The 17,878-nt window shown below is 35.2% G+C and overlaps 1 protein-coding gene across 1 annotated transcript; it reads right to left on the bottom strand.

The window, feature by feature from the left end:
- Positions 1-288: 288 nt before the first annotated feature.
- On the bottom strand, positions 289-9,485 carry LOC110449189. Its single transcript, XM_021495885.1, has 3 exons — positions 9,144-9,485; positions 3,972-4,115; positions 289-1,377 (listed from the first exon to the last, which is right to left on the bottom strand). Exons 1-3 carry the CDS (start codon positions 9,367-9,369, stop codon positions 932-934), a joined length of 816 nt encoding a protein of 271 aa, XP_021351560.1. The 5' UTR covers positions 9,370-9,485; the 3' UTR covers positions 289-931.
- Between the last annotated feature and the right edge of the window lie 8,393 nt (positions 9,486-17,878).

Here is a 17,878-nt window from a genome sequence, read left to right as displayed (position 1 = left end):
ACTTATTGTGATGTGTATTGCATTATCGCCTAAAGCATTTTACCTCTGCATATATTATGTGATATAATCCCTCCACACATTCTTTCCTATTGTGTGTCATACATTCTATTGCATATCTAGGTTAAAGGTCTATTATACCGGCGTCACCTCCACACATTCCATGGGTTTTACCCTCCCCTATTGTGTCATACATGCACTATTGCATCATACATAATCCCTCCACATCCCTCCACAAAATGTGTGGAGGTGACACCGGTAAAATACCACTACTTAAATACAGCACTCATTGCAATTGTTTTTAAATAGACTGTTTCATCATTTGCTTTTTTATATCTTGTAGGTCCTACTTTCTCTTTATATCAATAAAACACCTTTTTGGTGAGAAAAAAAATGAACAAAAAACCGGTTTGATCTAATCCTACATTTGTTAATCAATAAAACAAAGTCTTTAATGGAAAATATGATGTTGAACTATTGTTGACCTATTTGTTTATGCATTTTATCGTAAACATGTTACGTATATCAGCAGTGTTACTATCTATAAAATATAAAGCACCATCAAAATATACTTTTTCCGACTAATTTCGCTTAATATGCATGCGAAGACATTATGACACACTGTACAACAATGTCGCTAGTATTGTTTACATGGAAGCATCAGCACGTTGGTATGAATACCTGGATGTTGTTTTAAAGAATCTAATGTGGACTAGTCAAAATAGTCCAAATGTGGAAATTTTCACACAAAAATCAAACAGAAATAAGAAAACAACCTTCTACAGTTTTCAAAAATTGCATTAAAACAGCAAGGTCATGTGTTAAAGCGTAAGTATCGTACTTTTTTAACTGTAGGCCATTATTGGTAAAGTGTCACTATAGAATGGTGATAGATGTAGTTATGAAAGACTGTTTCCTCATATCCGACTCCGGTTTATGGGTTTCCAGGCTGTGGGTATCCTGGTTGTGAGTGTCCAGGCTGTGGGTATCCTGGTTGTGAGTGTCCATGCTGTGGGTATCCTGGTTGTGAGTGTCCATGCTGTGGGTATCCTGGTTGTGAGTGTCCATGCTGTGGGTATCCTGGATGTGGGTTTCCATGCTGTGGGTATCCTGGATGTGGGTTTCCATGCTGTGGGTATCCTGGTTGCGGAAATCCTGGTTGTGGATATCCCGTGGGTCCCTGTTGTGCAACTGGGACGTCCATTTTATTAGCTGTCACACACATGGTTATAGCGGCAATAAGTGTGCCTCCACTCGCCACGGCGCCTAGGTAGAAGGAATAGCCAAGCTTGATTTTTAGCGAGGTCGATGACAGCGATGTAAGCGTGTCATGGTATTGAGTGATGTAAAACCAAACCACTGCGGCGATAATGCAGCCGGCTGATGAAGATAAAACATTATGATAATTAGTAACCGCATGAATAATTATTCTGAAAGTCAAAGGTTAAGGGCACAGATTTATAAATAAAACAATATTAGAAAATGTAACAGTAATGTTAACTCCAAAACCATTCATTGATTTGTAAACATGATATTTTAAATATCTTGGTCGGGGCTATTTTTTACCCATTACGTGTTATAAGAAAATATGTCAATTACAAGGTCACGCGATGGTATAATAGAAAAATGAAAATCTCAAAACAATTTCTATATACTTCAAGGTATACCACATTTTTAATTGGTCTTTATGATGTGATAATTTAGTACCTATTCTTCGTGCACCAGGCGGTAATTAGTCTTAATATTTAGTCTGCCACTAGCCTGATTTCATGTCTAAAAAGTAAATGGACAGGAATTACCTTTAACGTTCAAGATGGCCACAACGGTCCCTTATTGGACAATTTTCAAACCGCGTTATCTCTAAAAACCTTTGATGTAAATATTTCACCATTTGGTATTTTATAGTTCTGGTATACCATGTTTGTCATCAGTTCAAAGTGAAAGGTCAACTAAAGTTATGTTTAAAAACTGTACTCCCCGAGGACCAAACGCCATGAAGTCTTGATGTTTGATGTTGCATTGTCATTCGCCCTGATATTGTGCTTTAAAGGTAATTAATAAGAAATGACCTTGTTCTTCATTCAAGGTTAAAGTTTTGGTCAAAATTCAACATGTGATATTCAGTACATTAATATTTATTTTTGTTTCACTTTAACCAATACTATCATAATTCATTATAGAATAGAGGGCATCGACGACTTCACACAGGAACACGGTCAAGGTCATAGGACAAAGGTTAAGGTCATATATATATATAGGTAAAAAAGAGAGAGAGAAATAAAAGCAGTAATATATTGTAACGGTTACATATGCATCTTCAGAACATTTCTCTCTGATCGATCTACATGCCTACATTTTTGTACGGTCAAAGTTAAGCATTTAATAGATATGGACACAGCCGAGTTCTATTCAGGATGAACACAACATTACAAAGAAGAGAAAAGAAAAGTGGAGGGAAACGTTAAAAAGCGACCGTCCCCTCAAGATCATAACCAAAGATCATTGCGTGGATGGAAGTATCGTGTTCTGGTGTTGATAAAACATATTCAACGGTTTTTTTTAACTTTTACATTTTCATTGTTTCCGTTAAAAAAAAATTATCTCGTCAAAAAATCTCGTTAGAATGGTTTGGTTTCTTAGTGATTTACGTCCTTCGAACAGCTATGGTCATTAAAGGACGTCCAGGCTATGGTCTGTAGCCAAGTGAACACTGATACCTGTTGCACTGTACAATTGACCTTTATGCTAACAAAGAATTTCACCTGTGACGTCATTGCTATAGAAAACAGCTGACGAATGGTTTTGGTATCTTTACCAAAAAATAATAAAAATCATCCATCCGCGTACTCAAGTATTAGTTTGCAATGTCCCTTTAAATGTTTAAAGATTGTGGGCGTTGAATGCATAGGTGATAACGCACCTACAGATAAAACGTGTTACGTATTACAATAATCCACCTTACAGATTGTAATTGACATGTAATGCATGACTACAAGAGAATATCGGCGACATTTTTTCAGTGGACAGAGCCGACAACGTGTAGTTATATCCGTTAATGTGCGATAAAGACAACATTTCTCAGTCAATCGGGTTTTCGACACATTTCATTTCAACTTGCTATAAAACGAATTAGTAAAATACGTCTTGGAGAAATGGTAAACGCAGATACAAGCACCTTTTGCTGTAAATAAAAAATCATAATTTTCCATCATCACTCATCACAATGCTAGTAGAACAAATACTAGGTGATGTTGCCCACATACTCTTTTTGGTCGTTAAAACATAAATCGAAATCGATGAGGAAATATTTCATGATGGTAAGGTGTTTTTTCCCCGATTAAAACAATTACGTTCCGTAGTGAGGGAGCTGACATGATCGAGGAGATTCGCCAATCAAGAGTTTCTTTTATATCTGCATTTATTAGGATTCTCTAGACTAATGAGTGATGCCAGGGTTTTCAAGGTTTTCTGCATGACCAAATTCAAAACTACATAATATTTTAGCTTATGTTATGATTAGGCCCCCTTTATGCTATTTTATGTTAATGTGACCTATACTCTTTTTTATGGATTAGACAAGTTACGTCAACTGCTTTTGTCTTTGGGTTTCGCTAATATTTCCTCAGTTAATTATAATCTGTACTCGTGTTCACTGCGAATGGCCATGTATTGCTACATACACAAAGAAAGGGCATATGACCTGCACAAGAACAGCTACCAAATGTGTTTTGGACGGTCGCACATAATAAGCTGAATGAAAGCATCTTAAAAGGACTACAGTTTGAAATATTTACCTGCAGATAAATACATGTCAGTCTAGTTTTGGACGGCCGGTCATATTAACATGCACATAACAAGCTGTCAGCCAGAATTTTGACTATCCCATATTCTTGGGTGCATAGAATATGGTTTGAACGGTAGAACATGCTTACTTTGGAAATATTATAATGTTTTAAATGATCGATCATATTTACCCGAAATGAACCAAATGCCGCCCAGGTTTTGAACAGTAGGACGCCCTGGTCTGGTGCTAGCACATCCCACGAAACCGATGATGACATTGCAAAACAGTAGGATACAGCCTATGATACTGAGCCCTGCAATCGCGCAGTAGTTAACTGAAATGAAAAAACAAACTTGTCACAAAGTCCGAGTTTCTTGCTTAAAACCTCCTCTTTGTTACACATACATTGTAATGTATGTGTAAGTTTTCAATGTAATGCTTTGAAGAAAGATAATAGAGAATCGTTCTGCAATGTAAGGTCAAAATATACAAGTTTAAATCTTTGCGTTCCTCTNGGGAAAAAAACTTGTCACAAAGTCCGAGTTTCTAGCTTAAAACCTCCTCTTTCTTACACATACATTGTATCGTTTCCAGGATCCAAGGGCAACACTCCTTATAAATATATCTTCTTCGATTTTCTTATGACAATCCCTGAGCACACCAACTTGTGTATGATACAGGTAAACAGTTAGAAAACTGCCAATGAATTAATAATATATGTAATTTCAATGTAATGCTTTGAAGAAAGATAATAGAGAATCGTTCGGCAATGTAAGGTCAAAATATACAAGTTTAAATCTTTGCGTTCCTCTTTGATTATATTCAATGTACAGGTACAACTGTGTTTCAGCCATGCGATCGCTTAGCTATGATGTCTAAAAACGATCAAATAGCTTAGCGTTAGAGCGTTCGATTCTATCATGAGAAAATTCAAAAATGTATCCTTGGATTTCGAAGATGACTTATCATGGACCGGCAGGCATCATACCTTCCTTTCCATACCATGTATTGCATACAATTCATTTATGGTTTTTGATGTTTTCCTCTGCAGTGCTGCAGAACTAAACACTTTCAATAGGTCACGCTTTCTTCGGAAATATTAAGAGAGTATAAAAAATTATATAACTGATATTTTCAAAATGAAATTTTCTTGTAAGTATATACTATAATGAATAACAAAACGAAAAGCAAATGAATATTATAAAAATACTTCATTGAAAAAAGAGGGTGTTACATTTTGCACTAACGTTATCATTGTATAAGGTCTTCATGTGTATAGTAAAAACACAGTACAATAATAAACCATTATATCACGTGACAATGATTTTCCAGGTATATATTTTCCGTATATAAAGTGAAGTTAACCCAACTGTTTGACTGACGTTTGGCTATACCTTTGAGCACTGCACTAGACGATTGGGTGTGTTAGCAAATACAAATGTATTCAAGATTTCAGGATTACATAATAGGTCTCTTGTCGGCCTATTCTATTATTGTTGCAGGAGTGAAAAGCTTTGGTGTATGTTTCTCTTTATTTAGTTCCGTATGGGACATGTTTTTGTCCCTTAAACAGAACAGAGACAGTATCATATAGAAACATACATAACTATACAAGCGGTTAGCTATATATCAAGAATATTGCTTGAGAATCGTTATGTAAATAGAAACTTAACACGTGACTTATCCTTGGTACAAGCAGTCATATATAATGTATACAGAGTCAACATTACAATATTTTATTCCACTCCACACATGGAAGGAACCCGATCTTACAGTTCACAAATAATATAAAATTACTCTAAGGCGCTTTACAACATATGGATAATAGTAATGGTTATAATTGTGAAAACAAACAACAAAGGCTTGCAATCACTTTCATACATTTAACAAGCAATGTGCACATAATTGAACAAATAAAATGGTGGTATTTCTATGACGTCTTTGCAAAGATTTTAAAATGCAGACGTGAAGAGGTGAGTTTTTATGTCCCTCTTGAACTTGGCCAGGGTATTTGACTTCCTAATAGCAGATGGTAAGCTATTCCACAACGTAGCCGAAACCCTCCCAAAACATCTGTTTCCGTAGGTCACAGTTCGAGATTTTGGGACACACAACAAAGATTCTGCCTCAGACTGCAGTGATCTTGACGGCTGATACAGGGTAACAAGCTCCTGTAGGTACTGAGGAGCTGTTCCATTCAGTGCCTTGTATGTGTATACCAGAATTTTGTACTGCGACCAGTATCGTACAGGTAACAAGTGCAACGAATAAACCGCAGGTGTGATGTGCTCTCTCTTTCGAATACGAGTAACAAGCCGTGCTGCAGTGTTCTGGACCCTCTGCAGACGACTGGTTAGTTTTCTGAGACTGTATTCCAACTGCCCTGTGGTTTATCGAACAACCAACCTTTATGATATTTACAAACACTACAGACTTACACTTACTGTCAAAGCACTATTAACATCAATATAATAACGAACATAACAAGGTGAAAGATGACGAACAGTAAAGATAAAGAAAGAAAATGTAATGTAGAAGTCATTAGGGACGCAAATGACCAAGAAAAAACTTGAGTGCAATGTAAGTTCAAGGTTATTCATGACAAAAAGTAAACTTTCTCCATTTTTTTTAATCAAATGCAATTGTTCTGCACATCTGCATCAGTGAACATCCAATAGTTTTTGACATATTTAAAAAATATATATATTAAAGACTTTATAACATACTTCCGAGTCTCATTATGTTCGTTTATTGTGTTAATAAATGCTAAGGTGGATGAGAATATCTGTAGGCATCCAGCCTTATAAATATTTGTTGCGTGTCTGTCTGTTTGTATGTTTGTGTTTTATGTCGTATGAACAGCTAGGTAATTATCTTATAAATGTACCAATTAATAATCATGCTATTGTCATTATTTGCTATTCACTTCAATGGAGTTTTGATCACCATAAAAGATACATCCTTTATTAAATGGTATACGTAATGCATCTATTAAAGTAAATTTTCACATTATTGTGGTGCTTGTTCACTTATTTGATCAAGTTTCCAAGATCAGTATGGCCTTACATTTACCCAGCTTTGAATGTGTTGGTTGTTATTTTGTGTTGTGCATTTTTAGAAAAGGGAAATTTATTCATAAATTAGATTCCGCTATTCACTATCAATTATTTTTCTTTTCTTAGTTTCATAAAAATAAAAAGGACGAATAAAACATGTTGATAGGAAAAATACCTATCAATGCACCAAACGAGAGAGCCTGACGTGGTCTCTGTAAAAATAAAAGTATCAGCTCACAAATCAATCCAGATTTATCAGATTATATTTCTTTGTCTAGCCATAATTCCTTAGCCACATCTTGGAAACATGGACGTGTTATAAATTTGATTCACTGTTCATCATAAAGATGTCGGTTTTTTTTTTAAATAGCACACTGTTTCTGGTATCTGCTTTGCGTTTTAAAGAGAGAAAAAAGTCATTATGTCATGAAATGTTTTTTAAGTTCTTTGTTTTTTGTTTTCATCGCCTTATACCAATATATATTTATCTATATATCATAATTTTGTGTTTTTGTAAATCATAGATTAACCTCACTCGTCACAACTCGGCTGATTTCCGGACATACATCAAACGGGCACCAGACTCAGGCATGAATGGCCGATTGTAATATGTGTATCGCGAGTTACCAAACCCCTTCTCTAATAACCACAAGTATATAACGTCGTTCCTGTGATGGGACTCAAACCATTCACAGGAACTATATATCATTTTATAAGTGTTCTAAACAAAAACATCCTTTCTCGATAATTTTGTATAACTGAGCATATTTTTGCATTTTTCTTAACATCTTGTTTGCATCAATTTACGTTCACTTTCACGATTTATCATTTATCATTTGTAATCGGATGACAATATAAAACTAGCGGGAAGAAAACGACGCAGTTTTAATCAGTAAAAATTCATCAACCGTGATGCGATCAGACCTCAAATTCCTACCACTTACTTGTCATAACAACATCAGCGTGAGGTATGTGAACATGTTAAGGATTTTCTCGTTTACGGAAAGTGCGGTTCCCGATTGAACGGCCAAAATCATTCATTGGAACGATAAAACGTTTTGATCTACGTTAATGTATAACCAACGATAAGAAAAAATAAATAGTTAAACACGGCCATATGCGACCTATGGGATGGGTATCTGTGTAACATTCCCGTGAACAGGTAAGTCGCATGGTTTTCACTTTCATTTTCTTACGCAAACCACCATTACCCTACAGCACTAGAGAATGGAGACTTAACATATAACGGTTGATGTTAAAATATAAATAAAATCTCTGACCATTTTAAAATAAAACTTTAGATGTCAGACTAAAAAATCTCTGAAAATTGTTTAATCATATAAACATTCACGTATAATAAGCTCATATATTTTTTAATTTTATTTTTGAAAGACTTTGCAATGAATTTTCGTTAAAGACGGGAGAAACATATCTAAGTCGGATCTGATATGTTAATTTTTATTTTATTTTTGTCAAATGTGTCATTAAAATTTTGAATAGCTTTCAAAAACATGTCAATGTCTGCTTTACTTATTTACTAAGAATCACACAAATGTTTCAACGTTTGGCTTTAGAATATAGATGTATATATGATATAGCGAATCCAAGGTCAAAACAAGTTTTTTGAAGTAGGGCTATTAATAATATTTTAAACAATAACCAATAAGATTTAACAATAAACCTTGCAAACTCACCGTACCCAGGTCGAAAGTGTTTCTTCCATTTTTAAACAGAAAACAACGACAAATATAACACCCAAACAAGAATGGAAATCAGCGTGATGATAAATATTTATTTGACAATATTTTGAGACTGAAATGTTCGGTGTGCAAGAGGTAGAGGTTTTCTGGACCTGGATTCGTCAGTAATATACAAGAAATATAGACCTCGGATGTTAAGTCAATCTCGAACAAGCAGAACTCAATACCCTTACTCAGAACTCAGGAAAGTAATGATGACCCTCATCAGCTCAGACACAGAAAAATGTAAATTTATAACTGTAAATAAAAGTTCTATAATTTAAATGAAGAGAATAATTCATTTGATCAGTCCAACATTTAACTTTGAATGACATTGGAGAACAATTTGATTCAAACTATTCTATCGATTCTAAAAGCTAACTATTTTAAAACAAATGATTAATTCAATTAAATACAAAATCATAGTTTAAAATTTGTCATATATACTTTTCAACTTGTCCGCGAACAAAATAACGTGTTATTCAATGGGATTACTTGCTTCATATCATGCAACATAATTTTAGTGTGTAATCGAATTTTAAAAGTCGAATACTCGAGGATGCTTACAGTCAACGAGAGTCGCTGAGGTGACGTAGTTCTTGTAACTGTAACACTGGCTGGTACTGCTGCCGAGAATGGTACTGTCTCTACAAATCTGGAACAGGCCGGCACTAATCATACTTATATCTATCACTTCTAGTACATACCAATAGTGTGTGCCTACCCCCACCGCCTGCAAAACGAACAATCCCAGGGCAATCAAACCACCACAAACCACTGCTGCAGACGTCATAATGAAGTTTGCAATGTCCTGTGTACGTGTGGTAGCGTTGTCTTAGTGGTGGTTACCGGGCTTGATCGAAACCAGGTGACAAAAGAGTATCTAATGTCATTTCAGGTGCGACTTTACTTCGAGTTTGGAGGTCCTATTACTTTCGGTTTTGAAATATTTTCTGAAAAGACACAGAAAGGTATTGACATTTTTATCGTTAGAGTGAGTTCAACAGCAATTGATGGACAGCGTGTTTCTGTAAAAGGAAATGGTTGTTTTGTATGAAGTATGAATAGAATAACAACATCATAAGGTTTAGTCTGTTTAACAGGCCTATGTAGTAGGCCTACATTATTGAAGGCAAAAGTATCAACTGTTTCCCTACTTTCAGTGTTTGACTAATTTCAATTGGAATATAATAAGCCTTGAATCACCTTTGCCGCATGTGAAATTCTGTCTTTGTAAAACAAATGCAAAGGGACGTAGCTAATGTATTGTGTATAAGCACCGTCGAACAAAAAAATGTAAACGAACTACAGAAGGTCTTTTCGACTCCGACATATCTACGTCACTGATCGTATATTGATTTAACGCCTATTGATCGAGTACCTGTATACCTGATGCCCTGTATGTAACGTGTTGTCACTTATCAGGCATATTAATACACCTGTATAACTATGTCTTTATTGGCATTTTCACACACCAGAAACCCAAAGCAATACGTGATAAATGTCGTTGTATAAAAAATGCACAAATTGCAATATCAAAAGGAGCGTATATGCATGTTAAATAATGAAATGATACATAGTATACCTGTTAAATATATTTTTCAAGTTTCTTTCTCTAAGTTTGGTTATTTTAGGAACGAATTTATGAAAATAATTGAATACCTTATCATATTTAACTAACTAAATAACAGAAGGAACTTGAAGATAGAAGCCTATGTCTGTACATGACATTGCTTCACAAAAATAGACGCCTAGGCGGCTCAGCTTTTACCCAACACAAGTATGAACATGTCTGTATTGACAACATTATACCCACTCATAAGGATTAACATGTGTACACTCCTACACACACCCGCTATACAGTTCACTAGCTATGAGACGACTATAGAATCAAAACGTATGTACAACGCATTTTATTTACAAATGCTATATCAGACAAACAGAACAAATACTAGTACTCGAATGCTATGACGCAAAAAATTGAAAATAATAAGAGGAACCCATGATTTCATCATCGTTGTAGTTTTGCGCGATGTAGATGGTTTTGTGTAACCGTCTGCAAAACTCTGCAGCTAGTCAATGTAAAGATATGATTGTTTGTACGTTAAGTATCTGTACATCTTCATCCTGATCGTCTTCAGTACGCGCTCGATGGTGCTGACCTTGACCTCTTAGTATGCATATATATGCCTTATATTTCGTGTGCGAAACAAGGACTGGACAAGTTTTGCTCTAAATTCCTTGCCCTTATCCGTTCTTATCCTGCTAGGTTGGCGCCCCTCGGCGAATATAGTTCTAAATGTAGTGGCCACCGAATTACCTTTCTTGTCTTTTAGCGGTCTCAACAACAGACATTTTGAGAACACCTCGATGACAACCAGTGCATATGTATATCCGTCATTGTATTTCGAAAAACTTGATCAATCCATGAGGTCAGCCGACCACTGGTCATCTGTTCGTCGGTTTCCTGTTTAAGCATTGTANTGTCCTTCAAATAATCCTGTTGTGTACTTCTTAGACGTATTCACACTTATGGCAGAATGTGTAAGCATGTCTTACTTTTATTTGTCCCCATTTTCCTCGTCGTCTTCTGCAACGTTTTCCTCGTCGGATTCATATTCATCATCAGCATCTGATACGTCATCGTCGTCATCTGCATACATGTTCAAAGGAAACATGCGTACAGTAGGCAATATATCGTAACAATTTCGTCTATACTTTTCCACAGATTCCGTGATTTTTGTGTGCAGATTCTCACCTTTAATTTGAAAGATACTGATTAGTGTCTGTGCGTATTGATTAAGGAATTCCATCAGATCGTCATCTTTTTTTATCTGCTCTACTTTCAGCTTCTCCTTCGAACGTCCTTTTTTCCTTGTATTTGTCTACTCTTTCGCTCCATTTCTCTTCGATATTTAAGTTAGCCCGGTTGCACATCTTGGTAAAATAATCATCCTCTTTTGTGTCTTCATTTTCCATTTCGGTATCAAAGATATCCGCGTGAGCGAAGAAATTTGTCCTCTGTTTCTTTGCCGGACTATTGATTTTGTCCTCATCATCCCTCAGCTTCAATTTAAGAGTACTGTTTTCAGGGACTCATCATTTAACATGCCTATGTAGAGCGAGTATATTCTCAAACATTAGACGGCAATTGTCACATGATCGAATGCATTTCTATGGGTTCTTGAGAACTTTCTGTTGCAAACGGTATCCCAAATATTATGTTATATGGGGGGAACCGCTCCCTATATGTTGTGTCGTGACTTCTGATTGGTAATATGATATGCCAGTGCGCAGACGCAGATATTTCAAAGTTTTAAGCTTTAAATTTACGAGTAAATAACCATACGGTATGTTGGTAGCATGTTCGAAGTGGCGCATAAAAGAACTGTGCTTTGTCGGGGTACCTCTGTCGTGCCAGGGTCATGATTGATTGTCTGTCAATTGGATTATTAAAAACCGCCAAATAGTGACGATTTCTTCTCTGTGTAGGATCCTTAGTGTAAAAGAGGTTTTGGTTTAAAGCGATGACCGACAACTTCCTATGGTGGCTGCCTTCTGTAAACAAGACGCTTATGCTGTGGTCCTTTGCAGAGATCGTTCAATACAATAAGGTTATTCAAATTAACCTTGACGTTTTTACAAAAAAAATGGTTACTGATGAAACAAAAAAATGTGAAAGTCATCAACAAGCTCAAGATATGCCGAAACAAATCAGGCTGCCACATCCTCACAAAGCCAGAAGAAAAGGAATACTAACTCGTTTTTGACAAAAGAGTAATGACCGACAATTTTCAGATTGTCGCTATGAATAAAAAAAAAAATGATGTAATACTTTTTGTTGGTTTCATTATGACTGATATGGCAACTTCCTTCAATTCATAAGGAATGCATAATTGTGTTTTAGTATTAATGTACTATATTCATTTATGGTCTGAGCAATCTGTAATATCAGTTTAACACTTATACGATTGGTTAATTGTAAAATTGTAATGTTATGTTACCATGACACTACACCGTGTCCTCTGTCGTTCTGGTACCACACAGTGTGCCATAACATGTCCATGGTATATGACCCTAAACAACTATAGCGGAACATGACAACAAAGGATTAAAATACAGCACATGTGTACGATTAATACTGTAGCGGAACATGACAACAAAGGATTAAAATACAGCACATGTGTACGATTAATACTGTAACGGAACATGACAACAAAGAATTAAAAGATAGCACAGAGGAACGATCAATAAACAACATGAAATCATCATCGATCACCACAATAACACAATACATTTTATTACATAACACGCAACATAATTGGCACCATTTTCAATAAACAAATTATGTAAATGTCTTTGAGGATGTACACCTCTGAGAAGTCAAACATTTCCTGTATTAAACTTTTTTTCTTATATGGATTTTTGGAAAAAGGAGATAAGTGCATAGTAGAAAATGCAAAAGAAAATATATGTCGGTGTGTTCGTTTTTGGGCTATGATCGGTCAAAGATACCAATTTAACACAACATGTGATTTTAGGTGATTTTTTTGGTTTTGACCATTTGCAGAACAAATTCAAACAATTTCTTCCAACTGTGTTATCAGATATGTATGAATGTTTGTAGAATTGATGAAAATATTATTTTCTTTTAAATTATGGAAGTAAAATTTCTTAATCTTATTCTTTTAACTCAGAAAGCCGATTTTAGTTACCCCTACCCCCTATTTTTTAATGAAAAAATACTCATTTTTTACCATTTTTTTGCAGATTAAACGCTTGATATAAAAAGTTCTGCTATTAAACTTTTTTTAATATTTAATGAATTAAAAGAAAATGTGTTTCTCTTTCTAAAACATCCACAAAAATGGGGGGTCGGTGTGCTTCTTTTTTTTGTCCCATTATCATTTGTGTTATTTTCTTTTACCTTTTTCGGAGTCAAAAATCAAAAGTGCTTCAGTTACACTAAACATGTAAAAAAAATATCAATAATGTAAAATTTTCCAGTTTGTTGCATATTATTTTTATCATATTAAACATTATAAAGTTGTACAGCAAAATTGAAACTGCTACAATTAAAAATGGCGACACAATGACAACTTAAGTGATCAATCTAGTGTCAAAAAAGGTGATATTTTGCCTTTTTTGAAGACCAAGAAATACACATTAATACACATTTTCGAAATGGCCGCCGAATTGGCATTCTTGTTAAAAAAAGTTCTAAAAACTACATACATATAGTTTTTTGATATATTTTTCAAATGCATGTTTGCTAATAAACTTGATCCTAATTTGTTTAATATTACAAATCCTATTACACCAGATCAAAACGAGACTTGAACGTGGTTGAAACCTCAAAAGAGTATATCCTTAATTGGTCGTCATTTTGAATGCATTAGTCTATTGATTAACCCTCTGAAAATCCCTCCACAATCCAAGATGGCGGATAACATAGATTAAGACATCCTCGATATCCAAGGGTTACGCTCACTGTCGCTCGCTGCACCCCTGGAATATGTCATAGCAAAATGGAAGGCTCAGTGTGCACCGTCTTGTGAATAAGACAAGAAGGCTAGATCCTATAAAGTACATTAAAGAATATCGCGGTCGCGTAACGGTAAACTTTATTGGCTTTAAAGTCGGGCGCCCTCCTCTGTTATCTTCAAAGGACAAGTATCAGTCTAGTGATTGGTCATGTTTTTTTACCTGACACCAATCAAATAGATATCGCGAGCCTTCGATTTTGCTATGACATATTCCAGGGGTACAGAGAGCGAAATCAAGCATAACCCCTGGATATCGAGGATGAGATAAAGAAGGGAAAAGGTTATCTATAGAATCGCAAACAATCTACTAGATAATTCCACTGTTGTTTACCATATTTCTCCTTTATTTCATTTTGGAATATCTGTAATCAAAACGAGCCCGGGAAATATTGCTTATCAGGTAGCTGAGTTGGTTAAATCCGTTTATACTGTCTCAACAGTAAATCAATGTGAGGACATGGGCAGTTTTGAAACATGTTTATCTTTTCTTAAGTAGAATTGTAAGAGAACATCATTTACAACACAAATCTGTATAAATAACATTTAGAGGGGGCAATTAAATTTTGTGTTCAGCTTTGTCTAACATTTTATCTACATGAATCATCGATATTATGCTGAGACAGACACACGTTACTTCGACCTAGCTTAAATGATTTATATTTAACGAAAGATACCCTATTATTTATATTTCCGTTCTATATATTTCCATTAAACAGCTTAAGGAATTCCTTGTAGGGTGCTTTGAATAGCAATATCGTAATATTTGAAATCAGTTTCTACAGATAGACATTAATAATATATAGCAACTTAAAGTATATCATTGTATTACAGGTATAGTAGTTTACCCACCATAATAATCTTCTTTTTTAAAATCCTAAATGGGCCATTTCAATACATTACGTTTTCTATATGTGCATATCTCCATTACAAATAACTAAACAAAATATACTTCATATTTAATTCCATGCTGATGAGTTATTATGAAGGTTATCTATCCACCAGCATATATATAGTCTACCACCTTATGTCTTGACAGCAGACGACAGCAAAGTGCACAGTGAGGTGGGAAGGTTACGGGTGCGTGTGTATACGACAACCAGGGTGGCGTGAGTATTGGAAATACTTGTGCAATCGCATTCGCTCGACCGTACACGTATTCTTTATACAAGTAAACATGCTGACCTAGTGCATATATATTAAAAAAAAACAATATCGTCTCGGCGTCAACAAGCCGTGTTCAAAAAGAACACGCCCACAAACCGAACGGTTGTTTCAGCGTGTCACTCATTGCATCTGGCTCGTCCATTGGTCGATAGAACGTTCGAGTTCGGTGTCGTCTTTGATTTCAAAGTGTACAACATTGTGTTTTTTTTCGTAAACTTATTTTTTGTACGCATTGTCAACTTAAGATTACGCATACACGTATATGGATTGCATGTACATGTTTCAAACCCTGTGTCATGACTTGAATGTGTCGTTGAATGTGTACTTATACACATTTTCGTGAACTGTAATGATATTTAGGATTACAAGAGGGCAAAATTAAGAACATTACAAATGCTTGAAAGCTGTCCATACCGGCCGCTGCACTGACAAATAATATCATAGAACGGTGGAAGATTCGACAACTCATTCGCTTGATATTTGTAACGTTTACATGCAAATATTTACATTTGAATGGCATTGTCACTATATAGCCTCTTTGAAAGCTGTGTCGTTGATGGGACTTTAATTACCATGCCGCACGAGACATAATTACCATGCCGCACGAGACATAATTACCATGCCGCACGAGACACAATTCTTAGCGTATTAATTACAACACTGACCGGAACTACAATATCTAATGTAAATAAACATGACGGCTGCTGAAATATCGCTTGGCATTGTGAGATTTGATTATGTCATTGTAAATTTATGTGCAAAATAAAAAATAAGATAAAAAACACTTTTATTACAACGAAAACAAGACCAAGGTCTGCAATATCGTACAAAATGCACATCGGTTGAAATCACCAATGCCGGCAATGGAAACAATTTTAACGCTCATGCAATTTATCAGAAATATCGTCTGTTACACTGCACTGATCAACAGGGGTTCGTTATAAATGTCTGAAATACACATATTCTATAGACCTACTGACACATATGTTACAGACCTACTGATATGAGTCACAGCACACATAAACATTCGTCATTTCAGACATTTGTAACGAACCTGTGCTCCGTCGCAAGATCACTCACTTCAAACGCTATCAGTTTCACGCGTCTCGGATCCACGGTTCCTCAGTTTCAGACGACATGTCAAATAACGATGCTGTTATAGAATCTACCGACTGTTGTCGGGTTCCCATACAATCAACAAATACATTCACGCCTGGATTCTTCACAAAATGAGCAAAGAGAAAAGTTCGAATTAACTTCCAAAAATAACTCCCTCGTGGAGGTCAAGGTCCCATTCACGGTGTTCACTGTATTTATCCATGCGCGAAATTTGTTCCGGGGGAAAATCGAAACAATTTCAAATCTAACTTTCAGCTCAGATTTCTATTGAAAAACTGGAATCACCCTATAGACATATCATACGCAATTGTATTGATACTAAATTGTGGAATAAATTTGAAGTGTTTGTTAAAATGTCAAAGTACTACTTTGTTTGCCAATCAGCACGCGACAATACGCTGTTCAAACTATTGAACGAAATTGTGTGGACTGTCGATAAGGCGGGCATTTTTAATTTTAATTATAAATTATAAGTTAAAAAAGAACATAAGAGGCAGAGAAAACGTAAATATAAGTATTGAACTGTTTTTGTATGATATTTATGATCTATTTGAATGACACAGCTTTGTAAGCGAACAAATGTTGTTTGCTTGCAAAGCTGTGTCATTCAAATAGATCATAAATATCATACAAAAGCAGTTCAATGCTTAAATGTATACGTGTTAAATATATTTGTAAATGTTTCAAGCCACATACATATATATCTATATCAATTAATTGCCATATTAGACTGTTTCGAGCATATCCACATGCTATTGTGTATATGTATTAGCATGATACATACACAACATATACAACAGAACGAAATTGTAAGAATATGCAATAAATGCATGATTTATTTTATACCGGCAGCATATATTTGCCGGTGTCCTATAAAATTTCCGTCCCCATAAAATATTCATCTGGATGGATATTTTATGCATTAAATACTCATCCGGATGAATATTTAATGCATTAAATACTTATCCCCCCCCCCCTTAAATATTCATCCCCCCTAAAATTTATCAAAACTTTTTACAACATCATGTTATCTGTAATACATGGTTCCTATATGTCTATCCAGGTTAATATAATACACAGGGTGTCACCTGTGTGGGGACTGGGACCCTCGAGGCTTATCAATACAGGTGAGAGATAGGTGCCACTGCATGGTGACCAGCACACAGGTGTGGCTCAGCTTAACACAGGAAAATAAACAGCATTATAATGAATGATAGTTAAAACAAAGAAATACACTTAAGTGTTAAAACCATTTAAATCTAAAGTTTTGATAATTCAAAAAAGGTTATAATACTGGCATTGGTACTCTGAATGCTAAATTTTATAAAGTTGATTGACTTCTTTTCAGAACTATTCTGAAAAGAAGAGTTATGTTTAAATTTTCTTGATATCACAGTTGAATTCTGACATTTTAAAATATCGACCTCTTCCCCAACAAAAAAGAAGTAGATAAACACAAAATCTGTAAAATTC

The sequence above is a fragment of the Mizuhopecten yessoensis genome, unplaced genomic scaffold, assembly GCF_002113885.1.
Source record: "Mizuhopecten yessoensis strain PY_sf001 unplaced genomic scaffold, ASM211388v2 scaffold4513, whole genome shotgun sequence".
Lineage (NCBI taxonomy): Eukaryota > Metazoa > Mollusca > Bivalvia > Pectinida > Pectinidae > Mizuhopecten > Mizuhopecten yessoensis.
The sequence above is the reverse complement of the archived record's forward strand: the minus strand, read 5'-3'. Positions and strand labels throughout refer to the sequence as shown.

Coding starts and splice junctions, on each gene's coding strand:
- LOC110449189 (XM_021495885.1), bottom strand. CDS start 9,369: ATGACGTCTGCAGCAGTGGTTTGTGGTGGTTTGATTGCCCTGGGATTG. Junction 4,116..9,143: donor CTCAGCGACTCTCGTTGACT/GTAAGCATCCTC, acceptor TTTTCATTTCAG/TTAACTACTGCGCGATTGCA. Junction 1,378..3,971: donor CGGCATTTGGTTCATTTCGG/GTAAATATGATC, acceptor TATCTTCATCAG/CCGGCTGCATTATCGCCGCA.